The 26,532-nt window shown below is 39.6% G+C and overlaps 2 protein-coding genes across 12 annotated transcripts in view; one reads left to right on the forward strand and one right to left on the reverse strand.

The window, feature by feature from the left end:
- The window catches only part of jim (zinc finger protein jim), a 134,032-nt gene that overhangs the window by 13,285 nt on the left and 94,215 nt on the right, over positions 1 to 26,532 (forward strand). The window lies entirely within an intron of this gene.
- Positions 14,217 to 25,976, reverse strand: crc (bZIP transcription factor crc). Of its 2 annotated transcripts, XM_022073700.2 has the most exons (3): positions 25,820 to 25,976; positions 22,672 to 23,061; positions 14,217 to 16,055 (listed from the first exon to the last, which is right to left on the reverse strand). In XM_022073700.2, the coding sequence occupies exons 2-3, from the start codon at positions 22,904 to 22,906 to the stop codon at positions 15,013 to 15,015; spliced, it is 1,278 nt and encodes a 425-aa protein (XP_021929392.1). In that variant the 5' UTR covers positions 22,907 to 23,061; positions 25,820 to 25,976; the 3' UTR covers positions 14,217 to 15,012. The 2 variants fall into 2 exon arrangements, with proteins under 2 accessions (XP_021929392.1, XP_021929394.1); XM_022073702.2 differs by lacking the exons at positions 22,672 to 23,061; positions 25,820 to 25,976 and adding an exon at positions 18,927 to 19,390.

Below are 26,532 nucleotides of genomic sequence, written 5' to 3' on the forward strand. Positions count from 1 at the left end.
GGAAATCCAGTGTTCCATGAATTTCTTCAATGTCTGTGTTCCTGTCTTAAAGCTAGTTTCTTCAGAGACTACATCGAAAGGCATTTAAGTCGAGAAGAAAATGTGTCTTCACTACTAATGTGAGATCAATAACCTGAGGACGAACATAGCTGGGAAATGAACAGATATCTCTTTCCAGTCCAATAAAATGCATTACTTTGAATCCATGACAGTAAGAATGACACTCTTTATTCATAGGGCCGTATCGCAATGGGTTTCTTTTTTCGCATTTCCAACCGGACAAGCCCCTAGTTCCCATTCTAGGTCACAGTTTCTTGCTAAGCTTAAGAAGCATGTTCCGTGCTATGTATGGTCCGATTCCAATGGACTGTCTGAAGCAGCCATTTCCAGTGTGTGCCACGACATGTTTGTTAATTTGCACCTCCGGTTGAAGTTTTCCCCGGACATGTGTCCGGCTGCGTGTGAAATACTTCAGCTTTGTGACGTTTCGACGATGATTACAGAATTAATTCCCTTCTCTCTTCCTGTGAGCACTGTATTGTTATAGAGCGTTCAGCTGGGGTCTGCTACTCACATCCCGCACGAGGAAAAGTACGAGATGATAAAAATGACGGATAATGGACACCGGAGTAACCGTGTGACGTCAGCTGACAAGAAGTTGCGGTCGACGAAAATAGGTCAAGGAGGAGAAATGTTATATGGGGTAGTGAGAAGGCTGATTGGCAATGACAGGGCGAAATTCCCAAGCAGAAAGGCATCTTTATTTACAAAATATAGATTTTGTGTAGGATCGATCCATGAACTGTAAGCTGTGAATGTTGCAGTCGAGTAGTCGTATGTCGGGAAGTCCCAGGTTTAAATCTGTGTCTTGATTCCTGCTGTTCTCTCCAACTTGGTGGGTTTTTTCTCCTCAGTCCCAAGTATGTTCGAAGATGTCGCAAACAGGCAACGGCCACTTCCACATACCTTCCCGTTCTGTCGCAAATCGCAGGTCATACGATTCGACACTCCAAAACCTTGGCAGTTAGATAAACGAAGATTTAACGTAACTTAAAGTAATTTACGAAACTGGAATACGTGTGACATAATCTCATTTATTATAACCTGGGGGGCCAACGGGTTTTCTGTCCCCTTTCCCCTTCTTACCCAATGAAGAAATAAGAAGGTGGCTTTAGAAACATTGCAGCTTTATAATTTAGACACTGGGCAATGTCCAAAGAACGCTTTTAAAATCATTTATCCACTAATTATTTTGAACTGCAGCATTTATTTGAGCTCTAGATTGTGTGTTACTGTACTCAAGCCTGCTTTGTTTACTTTCGTGTTTAATAATGTTTTGCCAACATATCAATTAGTAACAAATGCTCGTTAAGTACAAACGTTAGTAAGAAAAATTATGTTACACTTTAATTGCCTGTTTCCCAGCATACTCTTGTCGAACAAATTTCTGTCAAACCTCGTATGATCGAGGTTTAATAATAAGAGTCTAAAGGTACGCTTCAATTTGGAATATATACATTTCACAAAGGCGTTCCATTCAAATTTGTACACTGCAGTGAACTATATGTTAACTGACTGTAGATACATCTCTGTTGTTACAATGCTGATCAGATTTCAGATTTCGCACTACTCAGTTCAGAAATGGCTTTCCTTTTATTGTTTTTCTAAATATTGAACATATCTAAAAATATGTCATGTTAAAGATAGTGGACCTTAAAGAGCTCCATATATTGTACTTTTTTAATTTTAGATTTATATAAAGTATGGGTTATGCTAAGCAGATACAAACCAAAATTTAACTCGTCCCAAAATTTTTACTGTATACCTCTTCATACCAAATTGTGTGAAAATCAATTCCATAGCCTCATAGGAAATACGCAGTGGTAATGCGTTAATTTTGTGTGGAATGTATACAGCTCATGATCTGGTATAATTATTCATCTCATAAAATTATTGATCATTTTGAGGCCATCGCATTTAATAACATAAATAACGCTGCAGTTACGACATAAGTTTATAATTTTGACCTTCTTTGCTAGGCACGTGTTTATAATGTGGTGGGAGATTATAATGGTGTCTAGACATTTTGTGTCAAACTACGTTTTCTTTGCTTGCTGGAAAATATTAACACAATGACGACAAATCAGTCACGTTTTCGAAGTAAATTAAAAACCAGGCCTGAATAGAACCGGCCACACCCCATTTAACTTTTATATATTTTAACCGGGTCGCATTTTGTCACAAAAGGTGCCCACATTTTACAGTCATACTGTCGTCGATTTTTCCAATGAGAGAACAATGTATGGTATTAGGCTGAGGAGTGTACAAGGACATTTAATCTGCAGTAAACAGGGCACAAGGGTCATGGGTAATTCTGTTTAGACCGCAATTAATGGATAAGCTAGATAGCTTTTCGATAATATATCAAGAGCATTCCGAAGGTCTCGGGGGATTTGTTTCTGTGTGATTTTTCTTAGTCACGCGATCCTCGAAGTTTACTTTTCACACTCATATTAATCCATTATTCAGTATATGATATTGTTCTTATGTAAGCTCAGAATAATCTTATGCTACAAGGATATCTAAATATAATTGTATATATTTCGAAAATATTTTGTATCCTTTGTCGAACTTAAATGTTACAGAAACCACCGTGTCGCCGACGTTCTACTTGACGTAATCTGAATGTTTTGTATAATAGAAAGTGTCGTTCTGTACAGGTTTACCATGATAAAAATGGCCTGATGACATAACGTGTATCAAAAGTTGTTGCCATAAAACGGTACATTGTAATTGTCTACACCGAACTGATAATTATTATAATAGTACAGATTCTGTTGGTTTTTAAAATTTTGAAGTCTACTTTCATTCGGTGCTTCGTAGCGTAAAAAATACGCTCTGCCTCAAGATATGTCGAGTTGTGTTCTCAGAAATTTCAAAAGGTTGTATGTCCCTGGGGACGGGGCGTCAACACATCGAACGGAGATATGCTATCTGCGGCGTATCAGAGCTCAAACCTACTTATAATAATTTCTGTAATTAACAAGCAATAAAAGCATAAAATCACGAAACTTGTCTGTGTATACTTCTCTTGCCCAACAGATAAGTATTTCAACTTTCATTTAATAGTGTTCCATATAGTGATCATAGTAACTCCAAGATGTCCGACGGTCGTCAAAATAAATTTAAACACCATTATAGTTTATATACGCGTCCGGTATCGAACCGGGACATGTTTTGTGCGAATATAAGGCCGATTCCCACTGAGACTTGAGCGTGTTATAAAATAACACGAGTAAAAAACAGAATGAATGTACAGTTAATCAAAAACTGGTGAATTTTATGCGAATGAACATTTTTTGTGTATATTTACTTCTGTTTGAGACGATTTGGAACAAGTACATGACATTTGACCTTTAACTTTCGGAAATGGCGTCAACGTGGGTCGGGTGTCTGGCTGTGTGGTGGAGAATCTACCACGTGTTTGTGCGGCAAGCTGGGGATTCCTCACTGGGGGATACCCCAAGTGAAAGCAAGTTAACCAGGGCAGTTTGGTTGTTTCCTCACCCTCAGTTCTGCAAGCAGAAACTCATGTAAATAGCCAGTTATTGCCGATTTTAACGGCTTTAGCAAAACTTTTCAATATATAAGTTAACACATACAGACACACAGGGATTAACTAGCTTGCGAATTTGTTTATTTATAGTTTGATGCTTTAAAAAAATTTTTGTAAGAAGTGAAGGAATTTGAATTGTGTTCTCCTGAGTTAGTCGTGGTGTGATTACCAGCGTATCTGTAATTGTGCAAATCATAATGCGGTTCTTAAGTTGAAGGAAGCAAATGACTTCTTCGCTCTGCATCGTCCGGTTATCACTTTGTATCAAGGATCTGTCTCCACTGCATCTTCGCTACGGTGCACAGTACTTTAGTACAATATTAATGCTGTGTATTACATGCAATAGTGTTACAAAGATTCTCAGATTGTTAGGATGTATGGTTCTTCGGTCATGTAATGATGTTATTTCAACTGAAGTGGCAAAAACGTCGAATGATGCATGTGGGTGTTTATGGATGGTAATGTAAGGTAAATAATAAAGGTACTTTACTGAAATTTGTCTGGAGTGACTGAGAAAAGCACTAAATACGTTTGTGAAGTTACATTCATAGCGGGTTCTTCCCGAATACCTCAGCTCTACGACTCAAATCTTAGTCTGGATCAATGTTCTTCTGGGTTGTGACACCGCGTGTACTTTGGATACAACAAGGTCACACGGTGTTGCTGTGCTTAACATTTTTCTTCTGGCCATCTCTCTGTATGTCCTGCCTTTTAGCAAATCCCAAAAGTTTGTATAATTTTCACACGTTGTATTGAGTAACTTGAACATTGAAGAATTTTGTTTCAAACAGTTATTGGGATTCAGAGCATTCGGAGAAAATAAATTTTCTGAAACTTTACAGCAATATTGTTGAAGAAAAGCGACTGGCAATGAGCTTTGCTACACTGCTAGTTTCGAGCTGTCTTCACTCACATGGGCTCCGCTGTTCGTTTTGCAACGTTGTATGATTTTGCTGTGTCCTTCAAGCATGCAATATGATGACGGCTACTATTGGGTGATTCGATTACGATGTTAGTTTTCTAGGCTGCATCACCGTGTGCGCTTTGCGTTACAACCCAGGACACCAACGTCTGTAAGTGTATCCTTCACTGCCGTGAGGCGAAAGGTGTTGGTTGCCGCCAGACAACGGAGCACGAAAATAAAGCCGTCGACGGGGGGATGAAAAATGGCTTTTAGAAGGACAGATGTGTTCGCATAAATACAGAAATCAGCTGTACAACGAGTGGAGTATGCATAATATAAAATAATAAATGTGATCATGTGAGAAATAACAAACACTGGCATGTTAGTGACTATTGCTGAAACGACCTTCTACCACAAACAACGCCTCCGCCGATGGAATCAGTAGCAGTCCCACCTTCATCAAAGTTGGCAGTGTTACAGAATGTTGTGAGACACAGAGATTGTTTCTCTGGACATGTGCACACCGCAATTTCAAGCAGTGTTACAACTTTCATTTCTCTGCTTCATCGAATGGTGGGCTGTCCGGCACAGATGTACATAATTAAACAGCTGATTGATTAAATTGACACGTTGATTGCTTAGGCCTACACGAATGTTCGGACTGAACGAAACTTCATTTACATTCTCTGTCGTCATCGGTTCCTTGCGTCTAATTCTATGACTTCATTACAGAAAAAGAACAAATCTTTTATAATGGTTCACACAGCTTCGAGATAACTGAAGCTCGTGGCTGTCTTCTGAGTTGTTGTGCCGTGTAGTCTGGTAGAAGTTTTCCGACGTTTCAATGGTGCTTAATGCCTCCACGATCAGGCTCCTGATGATGGTACCTCTGAAGCGTCGGTCAGTTTCAATTTCCGTGAGCAGTAAGGACTTTTGCTTGATCCCTTTTTTACCTTCTCTATAAATTTCCTCATGTAATAGGCTGTACGAACGTGTCATTTCCACATTAAATGTGTTGAATTCATTTATGTGTACTCTGCCTGCAAGTTGATGTCGTTCCTGCGTGCTGGCATTTGACAGACATGCCGCTTACTAAGCATAACTACTGGCCGTATGATAGCTGATAACCAATGGCTGAGACCTGTCAGATGAACGGATGGAGTTTGGTGAGCGTAGATATCGACACAGCACATAACTACTATTTATGCTCACCGCTCTCGAAGCCCTTCGTCCGTCAAATCCAAACACTTAAGAAAGCTTGAAAACTAAGGATTTGCGAACCCAAATTTGCATGGGCTTATATGATTGTTTTAGGGTACACAGCTCACCACCAAAATAGAATCATTCTGTATTTTTTTCGATTGCCTTTCTCTTTTTTATTTATGTAGCCCTTCCTGTATTTCTTCCTTGTCTCTTCTCTCTTTGTTTCTAAACCCAGCGCATTAGTGCCCCTCCACTTTCGTGTTTCCTTCCGCAGTTTTTGGCTGCCGGAAGCTGAGGCGTGTCTTGTGGTTTGTGAGCGCCAGCCGTGGACTCGATCGCTCGCACGCGCTCTCGCTACGTCATTTGTTTATGCTCTGACTCGAAATAAATCTCGTCGACCTTGGCTGGTTTTGGACTTGCGAGCCACTGATCTGAATTAACGATCAAACTGCAATAATTTATTGTCTGTTAAACATATAATTAACAGTTATTTGACATTTGTTCCGAACTGTTTTGAACAGCCTTTATCGGCCATGCACCACGGCTTGTGTGGGGTCCAGTTGACCGCTTATCCCAGAAACGTACCACCACCAGTTTCAATGAGAGGCATCGTGCTGTGCAGTGTGTCCGTCTGCACATCAGTTTATTTTATGAATGTGTTTTATTTTTACCACTGCATGTTTCGGTCAGCTTGTGACCATCGAGGGTATAGTGAAAAAATAAGACAAATTAGTTAAATAAATTATTTTTGGACTAAATAACACTTATTATTTACCTTGAGGCTTCACATAAACGTGAAATTTCAACTACTCAACACTGTTAGATGCAATGAGGTAGTCAGGCCCTACTTGTTTGGTTGTAGCATGTAATCCCATTGGATTTTGTACGAATTTTTCACTTCACGTGTACTAAATCTCCCATCCCCTCATAGCCCTTCTTATTTAATGTACCTAATTATATTAGTGCGTAGCAGAACTCAATTTATGAAATTTGGCATTTCTCAAACATAAGAAACCCCAGTTTAACAAATAAATATTCTAATGTGTTTATTTTTACGTGTCTTGTTCCTTTAATACATCCAGACATTATCTGTTTAACGACATAGTCAAAGTAACAAAATTATGAATGGAATAAACATGTTGCATCATTTTGTTTAAAAATATAAATTTTCAGATATATATTTAATTTTAGAAGTGGCTCAAACCGGATTCTAGAACTGGCTGTGGATCTCTTGTGTCACTTACTACAGTGGCCGTCACCATATTTCCTACTTCAAGGTCACAGAAGAATCTTGAAACTTTGCAACACGAACAGCTAATCCCAGACGAGTGAAGACAGCTGAAAACTCGCATCACTGTGTTGGTGACTTAGGGCCGCACTGTACGGGAAGGGGGTTAAGCCTTTCCGTGGTCTTGAAGCATCCAGTTTGGTGACGTCCACTTTATATGCGTGTATAGTGGCACAGTGATAAAAGTTTGTTATGGCTGCAACGATCCCGTAGACATGGTGGCAAAATAAACTTACGGTGTCATAAAGCGTGGATGATGTTATAATAAAGTTGTACGCACTCGGAGACTTCGAAATTAGTAATTAGCGTCACGCTTCGACCGTCTTTAAAAGCTCGTGTTATCGGTCTCCATGTGACTGGAAACCGTTTCAGTAGGCCTGTATATGATGTGTGGGTGACGCATTCTCTGGCTTAAGAAGCAGGTGGAGATGGCTTCACGCGCCAGCCCTCTTTACCCCAGGAAATCCCAGAAGCAATGGAGTGCAAACTCTTGACGAAGATCTGTTCGGGCTGTTTGTTGATGTGAATGTACTAACTCGCGGATATGTTAGAATGTCTTAGGTAGTTTCCGGGGCTGTTGTGTTTAACATGTTCTTTGATATTTTACCCTCGGCCCAAGTAGTCTGTGATTGAGATAAAATCGAAAAGAAATATGGCAAAATTAAAAGCAGTAATAATCTCAGTGCTAACTGGTGTGGGCGTGTCCATTTTGTGGTATTCGCTGATATTACTGTTTTATTAGTTTAGTTATTATGTCTTATTACGTTATTACGTACGGCGTAATCTGAAAGCGCAACATATTGGCATTCAAGATCGAAACGAGAAACTGCTACATGTAATAAGTAATGCGTAAATTGTGAAGCCTGTATTCATGATTCTGTCAAGCCTTGTGGCAGTTGTTACTTCATTACAGTGCAGTTATGTCGGACATTGTCCATTGTCTGCTCTGCTGTCGCCAGACGCGTGACCTTTTTCTTTACGTGTATTTTATTTAGTACCAGCGTTCGAGATCGAAATCAAAACTAGATTTTTTATTCCGCAAACACTTGGTGCAAGTTTAGGTCACATTAAAGGTTATTCTGACATGTGAGATGTCAAGTTCTCAAGGCTGCGAGTATGAAGACTCTGTTCTGGGATGTTGGGTCGTGTAGTCGGTAGAAGTTTACGATATGCTTATTGCCTCCATCATCAGGACGATCGCCTTGAACATCCCACAAGGCTGTCATCATAACTGTTATGATATAGGTACTTCATGATTTTCCTAATGAATCGGGCGAATATTTTGTTACGACCTTGAAATATACATCCTCCTTACATGTCTGTACAGTAGATGCTGTGAAGTTTTCTTCGTAGGAATTAATGTGACAATAAAACGAACATAAACAAATCAGTATTCCAGTGGAAGTGAAAGGTAATGCAGCTAGCTAGCCAATATTCTAGTTGGCCTTGTTTGAACTTCCTCGTGCTGCTGAGGGGAGACCTCGCCGTTTCCATGACTCGTGCCTCTTCATCCAAGAAACGGCAGGAACTGCAAGACGATAAGCGATTACTTGGTACAACGATTTTCGGGTTTATGATTTTAATATCTTATCTTTTAGATTTGTGATATAAATCGTGTAATCAGCATTTACTTTGCGATTCTGCAGAGTGCAATTGGGAATTCCATATCAGAGTGTTGTAACAGCGTATTGAACCCCTTACATGAACTGGCGACCTCGTACATGTGAACCGAAATAATCAGGCGTTCAGATAACAGGATTCGCATTACCGGAAGTCAGTCAGAATCTGACAGCTCTCTTACTAAACCACTTACGGCAAAAGTATATAGGATACAGACACACCTGTTAACGTCGAGAAATAATACATTGATTGTTGGAAGCGGAAGATGATATTTAAATGATTGGTTCCCACCGCAAAGAAAACACAACAGTTCACCATTACAAAGATCAGTTCGTACTTCGGTTTAGGGAAGTAATCGCTATTTATAATGATAATCTTACGGAACACACAAATACAGTGTGTGAGCATAATTCAAAGTTATTAATTACTAAGGCAGGTGGTACACATAGTTACCAGTGGGCTGTACAGGATTGATGTAACTCCTTCGATATTTGTTTATTCAGCTTGTAGTTACGTACGCCTTGCGTTAGAGACGGTGCATTTAACGTTGCAACCGAACGTCGTGGTCGAGTCTCCCCTCCTTCCTGGTCGGAAGGTCCCGGGTTCAAATCTCGGCCCGGACAACGGCTATCGTGATTTTCCTCGGTCCCTCCAGGCAAATACCTGGGTAGTATCTTAAATTAGGCCACGACCTCTTCCTTCCATATCCTTTCCAATTACACTATCATTCTCTCATCAAGTGTCGTTAAATAAACTATTAATAAGTTCATGTTGTAGTGAGGTCAGAATGGGATTTTACACAGAGATGTGTCTGTTGATAATCAAAACATCAGAGGTGTTCGAAGTCGCATGTGCTGTTACTTTAATAAATAATTTTACGTATATTGTTTTGGTTATGATAGTCGGTGGCTTATGTAGCACGCATGGGAGAGACGAGAAATGCATAATTATTTTAAGCTGCAATCCTGAAAATACACACCTAGGCGTTTATTGTAGACGGAAACTTCCCAGTCACGTCCATTTGGCGCTGGGGTTAAGAACGCACATGGTTTTACATTCATTCATCTCGTATGTAATTACGGCATAGGAATTATTTACCTTGGTTACTCGAAACACAGTCCTGGAGGATCGTATAACTTTATGAGATTTTGCTCCGTGTGGTATGGCAAATGTTTACCGACGTATCTTTGATTTTAAAACAGGAGACAGAAGGATACATCAGACCTGTTCCGATTGCATGCGCTCCATGAACATAATAACCTGCTCTCTTACAAGTCTTGTATGTACACTGTCGATAAAACTTTTATTAAATATGACGTATATGAACTGTAAGTGTAGTGGAGTGATAATTTGCCTAATTATTTGTCCCCCGTGATGGAATTTTCCGTTCTTGGCAAACCTTTCCCACCTGAATTCCCGGGAAATGTCGCTGACTGACGTCAGTACGGCACTACAACGGAAGATATCTAATAGTTGTGTCTTTATAAACTTCCTTGCTGGAAATTCTGAGCCACTCGCATGTAATAGGAAACTACGTCAGACCCAGTTAACTAACTAACTTGACTTCCTTTGCGTTCTGGAATTTCTTTCTCGAGCGTTGCATCCAAGGACGGACAAGCCTCACACGTCGTATGATCCATCTCACTGACCTGGCTCCACGTGGTGAACTTGGGAGATTCCCGATTATCTTCGTCATTCGTTCCTTGAGTTGCCCTATCGTTGATTTTCCACAAGAATGTAGTTCAGTTTGTCTTGCAATAACGAACTACTTGGACAAACCATCACTGACCGACAAGTCTTAGTAATTGAGGTTGGTACCAAATTTTTAAATGTGTTTTAGATGCTCTTCATAAAATGAGGTTAATGAGTCTTAAAAGAAGTATGACTGATTATGTATCAGTCAGAAGTCAAATTGTTTATGTACACGAACAGAGATATACATAGCTGATGTTCGTCTGAATTACTCTTGCATTAATTGTAAAAATAGGAAAAATCCATGGTCATTACAGTGTAATTTAATAGCAAGGTCACGATTAGATTAGATTAGATGCAGAGCTCTTCAGCATGCTTGTAACAGACTGACATGTAACTGATTGTGCAGTCTCTGCCCATGTGGACAGAGACTGCACTGCACGGTAATTACCGAAGGAAAATGTCGCTTAAAATTACTGTCAGTCAACACGAACGAGTTAAAAGAAGCCCGGAGATCAAGATTTTGTAGGTTTTTTGAGTCTTGCTGTAATAACAAAGAGTTCACGCTTCAAGACTGTGAAGACTTCATCATATGTAGCAAGAAATTTAAAAACTCTTTTGTTTCTTCAGATCCTGTGCATTCGTTGGAAAATAAACTTGGCGTCCAGCTGCAGATGTGAATAATTGTTTCTTTCTACACCGGCATTCATTTGCCTTTCAGAAGCCATGCATTTTTTTATTTACTGTAAGAGACGTAGAGCTGCATTGCCTTCAGAGTTTGTTCTTTCTGTATGATTATTCGTCTTATCTACATGAACTATGCCCCATTATTGTCAGCCTTCTTGAAATGCCATGTCGAATGTAAATGTTTTAAAACAGTGCATCTTGAATCGATTGCTGTTCAGTTACCACGAACACACGAGCAGACCTTGTTTCAACGAATCTGAAGATCAGTGTCTGTCGGTGACAATCAGAAATGCATTTCCGAATCGTCACCCTAAGTTCTGAAATACAGCCACTTCCATAACAAGGCTTTTCCTTCTTATGGCGATGGAAAAATCATGAGGCCAGTGGTGCTTTTTTTTTCCGTTTTTACATCTAGTGACCCTGGGAGTTACATGCTCATCGAAGACATGTGAAATGAAAGTGGATGTTCCATTGCTTTGGGTAAAATGTCTGCCACCTCGGCCAAGACACGCTGTTTCTTCTGCTCGTCGTCAATGTTGTCGAAATTAACGTGGTTCACTGACACGGAAGGCGGTGTGTTAATGTCGAGCAAACCTGTCCACAACGGGTTAAGAAACGGTATTACGTAACGGCATAATGGTTTTGTTGTAGTAGTCGACATAGTAAAACTATCATCTGATCAAATGTAAGTGCAATTTGGCAGTCGAAATCGATCTAGCGATAGAGTTGCTTCGTGATGGGAGAGAGATTGTCCAAAACAAATGCAGCACTCATGACTGCATCCGAGACATAACGACAGAACAGATTACTCTGGTTTGTCCTTTTTCGGCCACATGCTCTCTTGCCTTCCTCGCCATCTGTTCAATTAAAATATTTACCTTATATCGTTTGTTGTCATGGTGACACCCTGTTCATGTATCTTCCTTTAGTATTTTCTCTGAATGATTGTTCCTGTAGTAACGATAATCGCATATCGAATTGTCAACTGATTTAAAGGTGCATTATTTGTAATTTTGTCCAGCTGTAACCGCTGAGAATTAAATCTGTTCCGTCGTGGACTTCGTTCGTTCTTGTAACGTAACTCAAACGGTTAGTAATCTTCCCTACCAGAATTAGTGCATTTCTGTGCTTTGGCCGTCGCCTAGAATTCTTAAAAGGACGCGACGTTTCGGAAACTGAATTTATTCCCGTCCTCACGTGAGAAAAGTGTATAGTACGTATTCAGTTGGAACCGTTATAAACGGCTAACGGCAGACACGTCTATCTTTTGACCTGGGAACGGAAATATCCATTTCCGGGCAAAGTTCAGAAATCCAGTAATACTAATAGCTTATTAATCGTATAAAACTACTCATATATGTTTAGAAGCTTCTGGACCCAATAATTTCCCAGTTGAAGAACAGTTAAGATAGACCGTGTAAATCTGTTTCTTCGATTCAAAAGGTACTTTCAACTAATTTTAAAGATCAATGCTCTTCAATCCTGTTCCATAAATCAGTGTCTCCACCTTTCTCATTCAAAATATCCAGCACACCATTTATGTGCGCGTGTGTATTATTCATTACAGTGTCCTAATTCTCCATAATTCATAATGGTTTAAGTTATTGTCACATAACATGGAGTGTGAATTGTCCAATAATCTCCCACTTGCACAAATTAAACGCTGATAATTGGTTTGTTGAATATGTGGTGTGGTTCGGGCATCCGTCGTCCTTGTTTGCATCGACCGAGGCGATAGGTCAGATATGGACTATTATAATGCCGCTGGGAGACGGGCAAAGAGCATCCTGATAAAATGTTCTGTGCTTTCGAAATGGTGGGCTGGTGTCCGAACACGACGCGAGCTGCTGACGGTGGATTTACTGACGTCAGCAAATTTGTTGTCTGATCTGAGAGAAGACCTTTGGGAAAGAGATCGCTACCTAGGGATGCTGTGGAAGTTGCTATGATAACAAGGTTTCTCAAGCTCATATGAGGAAGGCGTATTCCATTACAGCAGTTCCATGGAGCTGATTGGTACAGCACTAGCGAGGTATCGATACGAATCGACCGAGTTACTGGTTGACCATTTTCTCATCTCATTTGACGATGTATAAGCTCTGTAGTTGAACAACGCCGTTTAATGACGTGTAGAATAACACTGTTCTGCAAAACGCATATTTCATCTCAGAAATTACTCGATTGGTGTCAATGAAAAATGATATTAGGGGGTTCACACGGAACGTAGTGCTTAGTGTTCGATAACTCTGATATTGTATCGGTAATATCGTAAATACAGTGAAAAAATGGATTTTGTTAACTGACTGACGAACAGCCGAGTACTGTTACCTTACCAAGGAACTCGTGTCTTTGTTGTGCCTTTCCTGTAATGTTTCCTAGCGAATTAAGACCCTCGAGAGACTTGCTGATTGCAAACTACTTTTCGCCAAGGCATGACAAGCTAATAAATTTGCAACATAAAATTTGGCACCGATTTGACCAAAGCTGCAACACGACACGTAACAGTGGAGGTGGGGAAGTTGTCAGGCTAGTTCACAGCGGAATGCGTCACACATGTCAGACAGCAGAATCGAAAATGCGTCACGATGGCGGAAGCAGAGGGCCTCTGAAACATCGGTAAACTTTTAGCAGACTACCGCGGATGAAGGCATGGACGTACCGTACACAAAGTTCAGTAAATTTCAGGAATGGACGCGGAAAATCAGACTAAATTTAGAAAAAAAAAGCGTACTGCTGTTCGCAAAGTTTGCCTAGCTTGCCTGACAGAAAGTGAGTTAGCTTTTTTCACAAAATGTTTGGCGCCCCCTTCAGCTCGGCGCTCTGGGGATGTGCCCACCTCGCCCACACCAAAGGCCGCCCAAAGCTTGTATTTACACCCCTCCTGAGGAGTTTAAACTACAAACCTTTCAGCGTATATACAAGCCTCAACCTGAGACTTTGGACTCTGAACGTCTGTTCATACATTTATGGAGTCTGAACTATCGATGTAAGTTCAGTATGCATCTGCTTATATCTACACCCGTTATGTGCCCAGTGACACCCAGTAAGTTTAAACTGAAATCCAATATTGGATCAATAAGCTGATGGATGATGTTGAATTACTGGGAAACTGTCAGGCTGAAGAATTATCAAACTGGCATCAGTGCCCATAACTCCACAATTACACAAGGAAAAGCTGTACGGTAAATAATCATCTGAAATACAGATTATCCGCCCACCCAGTTCTCCATTTATTATATAATTGTTTGACAAAATACATACACACTGGTCCATGTGATAAAAAATACAAAGATAAAAGAAAAATGCATCATCTCTGCAATGATGCAAAACACATTTCTATATGGATAACAGCACATACCCAAAGAAAATGTTGCAAACAGATGGATTTTTAAGCCTGTAATTCAGACTGGTGAAGTGGCAACTGCAAAGTCAGAGCGACATATTTTAGAATTATAAATACTTTCAAGACCAGATTATTTTTCATATTTTCTTTTTCTTCTGAATTTCTCATTGGGAAATTAATTTTTGACCTTCGCGAAATTTCGGCAGTGAAAGAGCCGTCTGTAGCCGATTACACGTGGGATATCCGTTGAACACACGAAGTGTGTTGCCTCTGTAGCATTACAACTTAACATCACATCATCTGCACTCTTGAGTACGTCATTCAGATGTCAAGTAATGTCCCACTACAGAGCAATGCCCCACGTCTCCGTGGAAGTAGTGCACCGACTGCGACTTCACGATCGTTATCGATAATAGAGATGCAACAACAGAACTAAAAACCATTAGCAGACAAGATGTCGAAATTATTTCTTACAACAAACAGAGAAGACAAGTCCTCGGTTACATTTAAGTACTTACACTTAAAATTAAATTACTAATGACCAACTGCTGAGGTTAATTTGCTTCTGGATGAAGGTTTTATTAAAGAGCTTCTCCCAACTAGTCCATTGGATTGCTTTACGTAACACAAGCGTCCGTTTCTGAATCTTCACCGACCCATCACTTTATCAGTCCCTTGGCTTTGAACAAATCTCTCATGAGTCCTTTGAGGTACTTAATCTCCCGTGACAAGTCACTAGCTTTAAGTTGTAGCTCTGCATTCATGTCTTCCAGCCCTTTCTCTTCACCCAGAATCTCCTCAATCTCCGCCTTCTTCTTCTGACGATAACGTGTCGCGGCATTCTTATTCTGCTCCTTCTTTCGCATACGTTTCTCTTCGATTCCAGGGCGGGAATATGGTTTCGTACTGCCCGCACGTTTACGCGCATTCTTCAGACAATCCGATGGAGGCACCTGGATTAATGCTGGAATCCATTCAGGGTCATCACATGTTTCCTCCCCACTCCCACAGCTGCTGCCACTGGAGCTGGTACAAGGACTGGGAGGGGCCACAACAGATGCTTCCCCTTCGGATTCCCCTCCTAGGCTTGAACCGGAATTATTTCCACTGCTGCATGATTCCCACGGATCTGGTATGCAGTGACTACTGCCGATGTCTACGAGGTGTTCGACGCGGGTGCGGACAAGTTCGTCTACTGCTTCAAGTTCACGGGCCAGATCTGGTGATGGTGTTCCAGGAACCATCTGTTCCAGGGTGAAGAGCGTTTCTTTTCGTTCGCCATTGTATATTACGGGAATCATGGGCGCCGCTGGAATCGGTTGAACAGGAATCATTTGCTGGAGGATTATCAATTCTCCTTCCTTAGGATCTTTAGAAGCAACACTGGTGTAGGGGGGGACTGGAGGACTCTGTGGTGGTGTGAGGGTGCCATTTGTCAGCTCAACTTCTCCAAACACAGTCTCAAACTCGCGGAGTAAAGACTGGGTGTCCTGTAGCACCACAGCTTGTGGCACTGGTAAGGATTTTGCCTCTGCTGTAGCGGGGATTACGGATGGAATTGTCATGACAGACACCTGCGTCACAACGGGGAAGGACTTGGAAGTGTCCCGGAAATTGTGGCCATAGCAGCGGGACTCGAGTCCTGGAAGTTCTTCAAATATTGGCAGGTCGATCTTTTCCTCCAACCAGTCCGAGAAAGGCTCTGTAAACAAAGGCATGTTCTCAAAAATGTTTGTCCCTTACAATTTGTTTTTCTTGAACACTTTCAAAGAACCAACATAGTCTGGAATAAAATTTACTAATACACAGATTTTAAATACGTGTGATCTCATTCGTGGCATTTCCTGTACTTTGTAGACTGGATGAAGCAGCAAACTACAATTTCAAGAATGCTCCTCCTCTAATTACACGCAGTTTTCAATCACTGAGAAAGTACAGGGACATGTGACAGAAATACATAAAATGTATTCGAATTTCCAGAAGAAAACGATGCACAGAGCAATGGGAACACAAAATGCACTAGAAAAGAGGGAGGAGGTTTACAGGAGGCTGAAGAAAGGTGGATGATGAGATCAAAATTTTGGACCTCCAATATGGGGCAGATGAGCTCTATGTAGATGAGAGAATAATATTAAAATGCATCTTTAGGATGTAGTAGGAGGGTGTGGACTAGAGTCATCTGGCTCAGAATACGGACCAGTGATGGGTTCCTGTGAGCATGAAAATGAACCTTCATGTTCTATAAAGCCAGGGAACTTTCCCTAGCTGAACTGTTCCCAAGGATGAGAAATAAAACCTCACATTTGTAGTTTTTCCCCCTACTCGCTTAGAACATTCAAAGATAATTTGTTTTAATTACTGATAATTCTGAAACAGCTTTAGTCATGTACCTCAGCATATCCAACTGAAATTGGGGATTCCCCTCAGGGGTAAAGTGGCCAGAATGTGAAGATATAATTCATCTCCACCTAGGGTCACAGTCTAGAATAAATGGAGCTTAACCTCCACATATGAGTGGTTGGAAATGTGTGCATGAGTGAGAGACAGCACAGTTACATTTTTAATAATCTGCCTGTATTTTAATTTTAAAATCCACCAGATGTAACACAGCTCACCTCTGCTTCAATACAAATAGTACGGTTATGATTCAAATTAAAAATAAATGGGCTTTATTTTTAAACGAAGTATAGAATTGCACACGCCTGGGACAACAGGGGCACATGGTGACTTAGAAACAAGCACCACAGGGAAGGCAGATGTAACACATAACACTCAGCACAATATTAAATGTTTACTAAAAATGCCTTCTTGCATTCTCATTTGGACATAGGAACAGCGTCCTTAACCAATCAATTCTTGCACCACACATGCCCCACTAAAATTAATTGAACTTTCTCTCATGGGCTTGTGTTACAGGTGACATAAACCTGTTCTACAAGTGAGTTTGCTATCTTTCGAACATAGCAATGAGCATTATCATTATCTGCTGTACAGACTGCGGAAGGGAAAGTAATCCCATGAACTCGATTGGGGACAGGTTTTTTTATTTCATCAATCATCAATATACCAAATTGCTTGGAATTTTGTCTTTCAATGCTCGTACACTCACTTGGAAAAGGAGTCCTACAACCCTGAGACATAAGATTCTAACATTCTACGCCTCAATTATTCAAAAAAAGTTTTTACCATCCTCCTCTTAGTTTTGTTCTTTAAGGTTCATATTTTTCCTCAAGCACTCTACATTTGTTTAACCCTTAAGGTCACGAGTTTCACCCAGATAAAAGAGACGATGAATCGAAGATTTCCGTCTTCTGGGTTGTTGCGCTGTGTAGTATGGTCGATGTTTACCAACGTTTCAGAGGTCATACTGCCTCTGTCATCAGGGCGATTCATGGTAAACATCTACCAAACTACACAGCGCAAGAACCCAGAAGACAGAAATCTTCATACTCACCGCTGTGAAAACCTCAAATCCTACACAGAAGATAAATTGTTTCAGCTTTATATTTTAGACAAGAAGGTAATAAACATTCTGGCCTAAGTTTAGGTTTCTGTTGTTGGCCTACGGTGAGCCGTGGTGCTTTATAGCAAACCATCGTCTTATGAATTGTATGATTTAATATGAATTAATTCGTTTGCCACTGATGATGACCTCTCGAGGTCGAAACGCGTTTGGCACCAAGTGTCTTTTCAGGTGTAATTAAATGTAAGAAGGTATGCTTCAAAAATGTCAGTATAAAGAAGTACCCACTTGTTCAGAAACCTTCAGTTTGTATCAGTTTCACCATTCACCACTCTCATTTTTGCTTAACCTTCATTCTAATATTTACCCATTCTCATCATAAGATGCACTGTAATTTGTGGGGCCATGTTCAAGGAGGTAAACACATCTTACACACTGCAAAATACAGTATATTTCCATAACTATTTTCAGCTGACATTTAGTTAATTGCGAAACGGTTGACCACAGAAGGGAAAGCCTAAAATTCCAAAACATAGAAATGTAGACCCCAAATCACTTCAAAATATTTATAGCACATAACAAAATATATTGAACCAAACATGGGCAAGAACCAAAATAATTTTGATGTTTGCAGCAAAACTAAATCTGGACACAAACAAAAACACAATCTAGGGCAGAGACAAAATCTGAAATTTATACATGCTAAAAGATAATATGGATAGTTCCCATAATATGTGCAGTCATTAAAAATGGTGAATCTAAAATGCCAACGAAGTGAATGTAAACAGTTGCAAATGGAATGGCACAAAAAGAAAAATGCCCATTAACAAAGTGCTAAATTCAAACATAAATCTTAAGAGCGGAGACATAACTCATTCAAATTGGAAATTTTATAGGGAGAGATGGATAATCGAGGCCATGACATTTTGTTTTCATAGCCTATAAAAGCCATTTTACACCATTGTGTTAGCAACAATGCAAACTTATCTCTGGTATGGAGTAGTATTCTCAGTGACCAATATAAAAAACGTCACACTTATCTTATTGGCTTCCAAATACACTGACAAACCCCCTCCGCTAATATAAATTTTTCTTATAGATGAAACCTACCGTAACACGCAACGGCCATCTTTATCAGTGGAATGTTTGTCACAGAATTGAAAAAAAAATTCTGTTAGCAGAGTTACTGAGATCTGTTGTAATAATTATTTGTAAATGTTCTGAACACAAATCTTTTCTTCTCTCGTTTGTTGCTCTGTATGAATATATAATTCTTATAGCATGGAGAAGCCCTTTGGTAATGTTTTTCACCTTCTGTTAACCAATTTCTGAGAGTTCACTATAATTTCCTTATCCCAAGTATAGTGATAGCTGTACTTCATGCTATTGTACTCGAAGCACCACATCTGCACAAAACTTCATCTAGTTTTGAAAATGCACAAACACCAGCACAACTACATGAATTAAGCTTCTTGACACAGTGCACACAAATAATCACAATGTCCTGCCCTGGTCCCCAGATACACTGCACAACTGGCACCACGTAACTTGTCTACTGTTCAACTGATACTGCTCTAGTCAGGGCCTGACTAATCACATATATGCAAGCAGGATGGCCTTGCTCCACCCCAACAAGGCCAAACCATTACACTACTAGCATTTCTCACAACATCAGCTCAGAACTGTTCAATATGCTAATGTTGGCAACTATGAGGTTTCTCCTAAATGAGCCTCCCTCCCCTTTTCTGGCTACAAAGTATCCACTTCTCAAAAGATACGCATTACAGCATCCTCTACCTCTCCTGCTGCCATAGAAACCTTAAGAAAATCAAAGTACATCACAATAAAATGTCTTTAAGACTGCCTGGTAAGATCAAATGTCCATGTCATGTCTTAGGTTTATTAGGAAGAATAATTCCAGTCTAAGCTGCATAATTTATTTTCTTTGTACTGCTCATGGAAATGTCATTAAGAATTCTATCTTCACCAATCTACACACAAACAGCAAAATAGAATACATTTCATTTACAGCATACTCGCAGGCGGCTGCCTAAAACATATGGCATTAAAAAAATCCCTGTGCTCCTGTAAAAACAAGAGTTAAGTGATTTAAGAGTCCCTGAGCAAAAACACACACCATATGATGACAGGGCTTTGAAAAATATACGACTCTCTTTTTTTAAGAAAATTATATGGCAGCCACATTAACTAATTTGACGCAAAGTTAATAACTGACAAATCATTGAAACTTGAACTCTGATATTCATATCTTGCCTGTTACAAAGATGACCTACCAACTTATTTAATTAAAAAAGCCACAGTCAAATTGCAAAATTTTTGAAAAGTGTTTTAGTATGAGAAATTGGTAACACAGCTTACTCCATTACATTAATGTACACTGAATTCCATCAAATGCTATTATCCTCGATTCACATCACGATTTTATCAAAATTTGTTATATTCTCCTAAAACCTTGCCACTCAAGCATTTTCTTCCCTTCTACATCTAATGAAATGTTGCTTTCCTGCAGTTACTCTTCTTTTCTTCCTTCCTCCTCCTTTTTTCTTTCTTTCTTCTCCAATAAAGAAAACTCTTTAGACATTGTGACTTGCAGATGTACAAAATCCATCAGCTTGCCTGCTACTTTACTGTACATTTATGTACTTTTTTAAAAAAGGGGGGGGGGGGTGACACAAGGTATGCATATGGAAACTAGAACATCAATTTGGAGTACACATTTTCTGCTTTTGTCATAAAGAACACAAGTCACAGCTGATTAATCAGGTACGACTTGCTGACGTCACAATGTTTTGTCAGTATTTACACACAGCAATAAAACAAAATACCTTACTCAGCCAGAAATGGATGAATGGCAGTTGTTGCTTCCCACCAAACTTTAATAAAATGTGCTCTATAAGTTTACCTTTACCACACAAAAAGTGTCTTTTGCAAACACTTCTGTTAAAATGTCACATTGAGCCAAATAAGAGATCAGCTTTTTTGCCCCCAACTTTACAATCTAAAAACCTGCAGATCATATGAAATCCACAAACTAACCACATGAAGCAGAGTCCTTGAGAAGCTAATAAATAGTTGAAGATTTCTGTCTTCTGGGTTGTTGCACTGTCTAGTCTGGTCGATGTTTACCAACGATTCAGAGGTCACACGTTCATCGCCCTGATGACGGAGGCAGTATGACCTCTGAAACGTTGGTAAACATCTACCATACTACACGGCGCAACAACCCAGAAGACAGAAATCTTCATACTCACTGCTGTGAAAACCTCAAATCCTACATAACAAATAGTTGCCCAGCTATTTAAAAACTTCACTAACTTGTATACAACATGAAAGGGTTTTTTTTCGTGTCCAGTACACACCATTAAGCATGGTGTGCATTGGTCGTTAGCAGGATTCATGACCCATCAGTACATGGGTTCGACCAGGACCGCAACATTTAACGCTCCTGCTGTGACCCCCCTTTTTGCGAGATGATGATGAAAGTGGAGTAATTGTTGGGATGCCACGGAGAAACCGGGGAAACCCCGGAGGAAAACTCCGTGATGCCTGGACCACGGCCTTTCCCAACACAAGTTGTAAATCTGAGCACCTCTGGGAATCGAACCCGTGACCCCAGTATTACAAGCCCAGCGTTCTAACCGCTAGACCACCGTGGCGGTACATGGAAGGTTTATTGCTGTATTCACAAAAGCTTGCCATGGTTCTTATCATCAGCCACATTAAACCAGTCCACTGGCCCATGTCCTTCCTGAGGCAGGAATCCAGTCCACACCCTTCCAGCTGAATATTATCCATCCTCCCACGTATAATGAAATCTTCCAAGTAGTCTCTTACATTCAAGTTTCCAGATCAAAACTTTGTACACATGTATTTCATGCCCATGCAACTTATGAAATTCACACAGTATGTAATTATCCTGTTAGGATAAATGACTTGGGTGTATTGCATCGAAAGATTATTTTATCCCACTATTGCAACTAGAAATAGAAAAGTCAGCATAATGAGACTCTGCTTTTATTTATGCCAATGACGTATGATTTATTTTTATGTGATAATGCTTGGAAGTCCGTCTTCCTTGGAGACTGTCATCAAAACTTCCATCCTTGCATGTGTAAGCCTTCTGTGTTTCTTTTACTGTCAAGAACAAATAAACTATTTCATGGCCTGAACTGTTGTAGATGTCACGGGACTCTTCTAGTTAAAAATATTTCTCATCTGCATTGCATGGAAGGTCACAAATATAACAAATTACACTAACAGAATGCCACAGCTGGGCAAGGTAAATTCAATTTTTTTAAAATTAAATCATGATTACTTGCAGACTCTAATTTTGGTTCTGAAGAAAATAGCAGTTTCTACTGTTATGACTATCACTGAGATTTATTGCTGTCTAGCAGAGTGGTTCATTTATAAACCACACGCTATGAGAGTGGGAATAGCGTACATATAATTAATTCTGAATATTACTTTATACCTCAGCCATGAGCAGTTTGAAAGTTTTGATTTATTTTGTGAAAAGAGCCCAGAAGCTAAAAATAGATTGGCACCCATTTAACTTATCCTCACAAAACAGTTTTGAAAGTTTATACACAGACACCTCAAAATGCTGCAACTATTGGTCACATTTTTCATTATAAACATCAACATAGCAATGTGACATCAATTCGCTACCAATTACAAATCAATTTAAAGTTAGAACTACATCTACAATGACTATCTGAAAATTTGTTATACTCGCACCGAACAGCTACCGCACTGGTGACGACAATAACGCAAATTAAATATGATCAACCCATCTGCAGCTACAGAAAAAATACCAACTACTCAGACGTACCTTCCTTAATCCATTCATCCAGATCTTGGAGAAGTCTTGTTGCTATTTCAGCTTTTGTTGGTTCTGCTACTTTCTCATGTGTATGTGTTGGGACAGTAAGTGTTTTTTTCTGTTGTTGTACCTCTTCATCTTCAAACAATCCCCATGTATCCGTCACATTAGAATCTAAATCTGGAAAGCCCGCAGGGGAAACGGGCTCTTCCTTCCACTGCAAGCAGCTCAGCAAATCGGCCATAGCTGTCGGTCGTTTTTCTGTATCGCTTAAATGATAGACTAAATGTTGTGGCTTCTGCCTCAAAGATGGTGCCACGAATGTTGTTGGTTGATGTGAGTAATTGGTCTTCTGTCGACGATGCGACGAAAGGAATAATTATAAGCGCCATACTGGCCCTGAAACATAAGAATAACAGCAGTTCACAACAGTGTTTTCAACCATGGGCACGATAATTACATACATTTATTTCCTGGCTCTTTACGGAGCAGAAATTTGGCAACTTTCGGAACAACAACAAAAAATAAGTTGAGAATAATAGAAATGGATTTCCTAAGAAGAGCGGCTGGAATATCCAGAAGAGAGAGAGTGAGAAACGAAAGGATTAGAGGAATCATGAGGGTGGATCGAGATATAATTGTGGAGATAGAGAAAAGACAACTGATTTGGTATGGACACGTGCAAAGGATGGAGGAGGAAAGTTACCAAAAGAGAGAAGGAAGAGAGGAAGACCGAGACCAGGATGGAACGACGGAATTACAAGAACCATGATAGAGTGGAAACTACCTCCGGAAGGATGGGAAAATAGAGGAGAATGGAAGAAAATATTAGGCGCTGGAAGACCGAAGTAACGGTCAAGAAACGGAAGAAGAATTTATTTCCCAAACATCCCTAAGATTTATAGTGAACAACAAGGTTAGATATAAAATTATTCATATCAAGAATTGACGCTACTCAACTAGCTAGAGACCAAGTCACTACAAACAGTGTTCACACCAATGTCATAGGCAACTGGCATCAACTTCAGTAGCAAGTAGCAAATCTGAAACATTGGTAAACTTCTGCAATAATCCAAACAACAGACACCTTCTTACTTGCCATTACGAGAATTCAAAATCTCACCAACTCTGAATATTCAATTCACTTAATCTGTTCGAACATTTACAACTGGCCTGTTCTTAATTATTACAACTCTTAGGCAATTTGTTTGCCTGGCAACAAGTAAATTAGCAGTATCACCAAACTGGTAATAACAAATACCACTGCTTCAACTCATCCAGCATTTGCCAGATTACTTAGGCACTGTGTAGCATTTATTTATATGTCTATTCAAGACGTAATATCATAACACCATATACTGTCATCAATAGGCATAAATGCTCTTTGCATTGCCTTTTCATCTCTCATGCTTGGAAGTGCGTTAAGTAGCCACAGCAAGAAAAAGAATGTTAAGTAATCACATTATTTTCACATGATGCAGTGCAAACAGCTGTTTCAGGGGATAAGTCTAAAAGGGTTACTGAGATCAAATTCATACATACATTTATAACAAGAATTTGAAGCATCATGATGAAAAGTGAAGCTACATTAAGCATGGCCCATAATATCTGATGCTCAACTCATGCAGCCAATATAGCACAGTACAAATTAATTTTATCATAACTATGGAAGCCTTTCGTTACTTGCGGAATGCACAATGAAATTTCAATCCTGATTGTGTAGGTAGTATGAATGTTTAAATATTCCATGATTAGGTATTAAGAGTTACTAAATCCCATACAACAGAGTCCTTGACGAGACATGAACATGTACTTAGTTTTTGCTGCATTTACTTCCAGGCCCACTTTACTGTAGTCTAATACAGCCTCTGTGATGTTAACGGCTAATTCAGCTTCTGTTTATGATATCTGTGTCTTCACCCAGTAAATTTAAATTAACATCAGCAGCACAGACCAAACCCTCTGTTTTCTTGCTCCCTTCCTTATGGTGTATTCCAAAACTAAGTTGGAAAGCAATTCATAATGCACCGCCTTGTGTCTAGACAGGAAATACATCAGACAAATGTTTACCTATATGGACTTTATAGTTTCACAGAATGTCAAACTTGAGAATCGAAATCACTACATTACGTCAGAAGTGTATTGACTGCTGAATCAATATGCATATGGGGCAACGCCAAAATTACATATCCTTGCACATGCCAAATGTTGCAGCCTTCTGGCAGACATGTAATGAAACAAGAAATAAGGTATGAGGGGGAGGCATATTATGGCACTAAAAACAGAAGGCCAGTTATAACACACTGATCCCTTGATGCATCCTGAAAGCAACCCAGGTCACCATAGTTCAAATTTTGTTGATATTTTACAATGGAGGGTCGATGGCTTGTAAAAATTATTTCCAGCAACCTAAGAGTAACCTGTTCAAGTGGTTCCCCTTCCCTCCGCATTCCAATCTACGATGACGTCACTCTTCGCACACCTGCCCGACAACGAAATCTGCTGGAGATATATATATATATATATATATATCCATGTTTTAAGTCGGCGATGAACAGTTGATCATATAAGGTTATCTTCGCAAGGTTACTTTAGGTTTTATTAGTTTGTGTAGTTTAGTTTACATATGAATATTGACGGTCGTGATGGTTCTTGCTGACGTCACACAACCATATTATGGAAAGGTTGGAGGTCGAGGCGTGGCGTGGGTTGTGGGAGCGTGTAGGGGAAGGTACTTACTACCTAGAATTCTACCAACATTGAAGTAGACAAAACATGCTCGATTAAAATTATAAATATGCTGCTGGCACAGTACGTTAAGTTGCTGAAAAATTAATCTTATTAATTGTTCTGTCACATTTCGTTACAGATTTTAACTCAATAGTCTAATTTAGGAAATGGTCTGGAAGTGATCAAAGCTCCCCCCCCCCCCCCCGCTCAGGCCGTAAAACAAACACCTTGTCTATCATGGGCGCAGTACCTAACGAAAATTTATCATTTACCTTTGTTCACCTTTTATGATAATATTAAACATTTCTTCGATATTCTGTTCTACATAGGTTCTATAACGTGCAGTTAACGAGCCTCAAGAACATCAATGCAATAGCAACATTAATATTGTACTTATTTCCAAGTAAATCAACATTTATATACTTACTCCATGATTATATCGTTGACTGGGCACACTTGCGTGTGCGGCTGCTTCAAGCAACTAGAACCCCATTTTCACCCCGATTTTAGACGAGTTGATATATCGTACGTCTTGCTTCTTTGTGTCATGGAGATAGAATGAAGCATTGATACATGTGGCTACCAATATTACATTGCGCTTCCTGGCTTCATTCCTCCGCCAACTCTGGCATAGAAAGTAGTTCCCATGTTATAAACAATTTATTGTTACAATACTAATATCAGTACTTTAGTATAATTGTTTACCTCTATTTAAACTATGTCTTATTAATATAATGGCATTCTTTATTTCTTAAACGTTGGTTTTGTAGGAAATATTTAACACACAATATGGCTGCTATGTCTCACACTCGATTGCATCAGCTTTGGCAATGCACGTCATTGCCATTCACAGATAATTCCATGTGTGAGATTAACTATGTGTTAAAGAAGGTATTTAACATGACTAAAAATTATTAATAAATTAGTTAATTTAGAATTAAGATATTAAAAACCTGAATACATTATTCAGAGTGAATGGCTTGATGAAGATCGAAATTTTGAAGTGTCGGGAAACGTGGGCAGACATATTGCGTTGACTGTGACCCAGTTGTAGTGCACACGCTTTTTCTTTTGATGTCTTAAAGGTCATTGGTTATTGACCCGAGCAATTAAACAGTAATAAATATAAGGGGAGACCAA

Source organism: Zootermopsis nevadensis, unplaced genomic scaffold, assembly GCF_977971745.1.
Source record: "Zootermopsis nevadensis isolate Lab colony 2312 unplaced genomic scaffold, Znev_1.0 Znev_ptg000017l, whole genome shotgun sequence".
NCBI classification, from domain to species: domain Eukaryota; kingdom Metazoa; phylum Arthropoda; class Insecta; order Blattodea; family Termopsidae; genus Zootermopsis; species Zootermopsis nevadensis.

Bases quoted from the DNA above. Each gene is read 5' to 3' on its own strand.
- crc (XM_022073700.2), bottom strand. From the start codon at position 22,906: ATGGCCGATTTGCTGAGCTGCTTGCAGTGGAAGGAAGAGCCCGTTTCC. The intron at 16,056-22,671 runs GTACGTCTGAGT...CTTTGTTTACAG, and splicing joins GGATGAATGGATTAAGGAAG to AGCCTTTCTCGGACTGGTTG.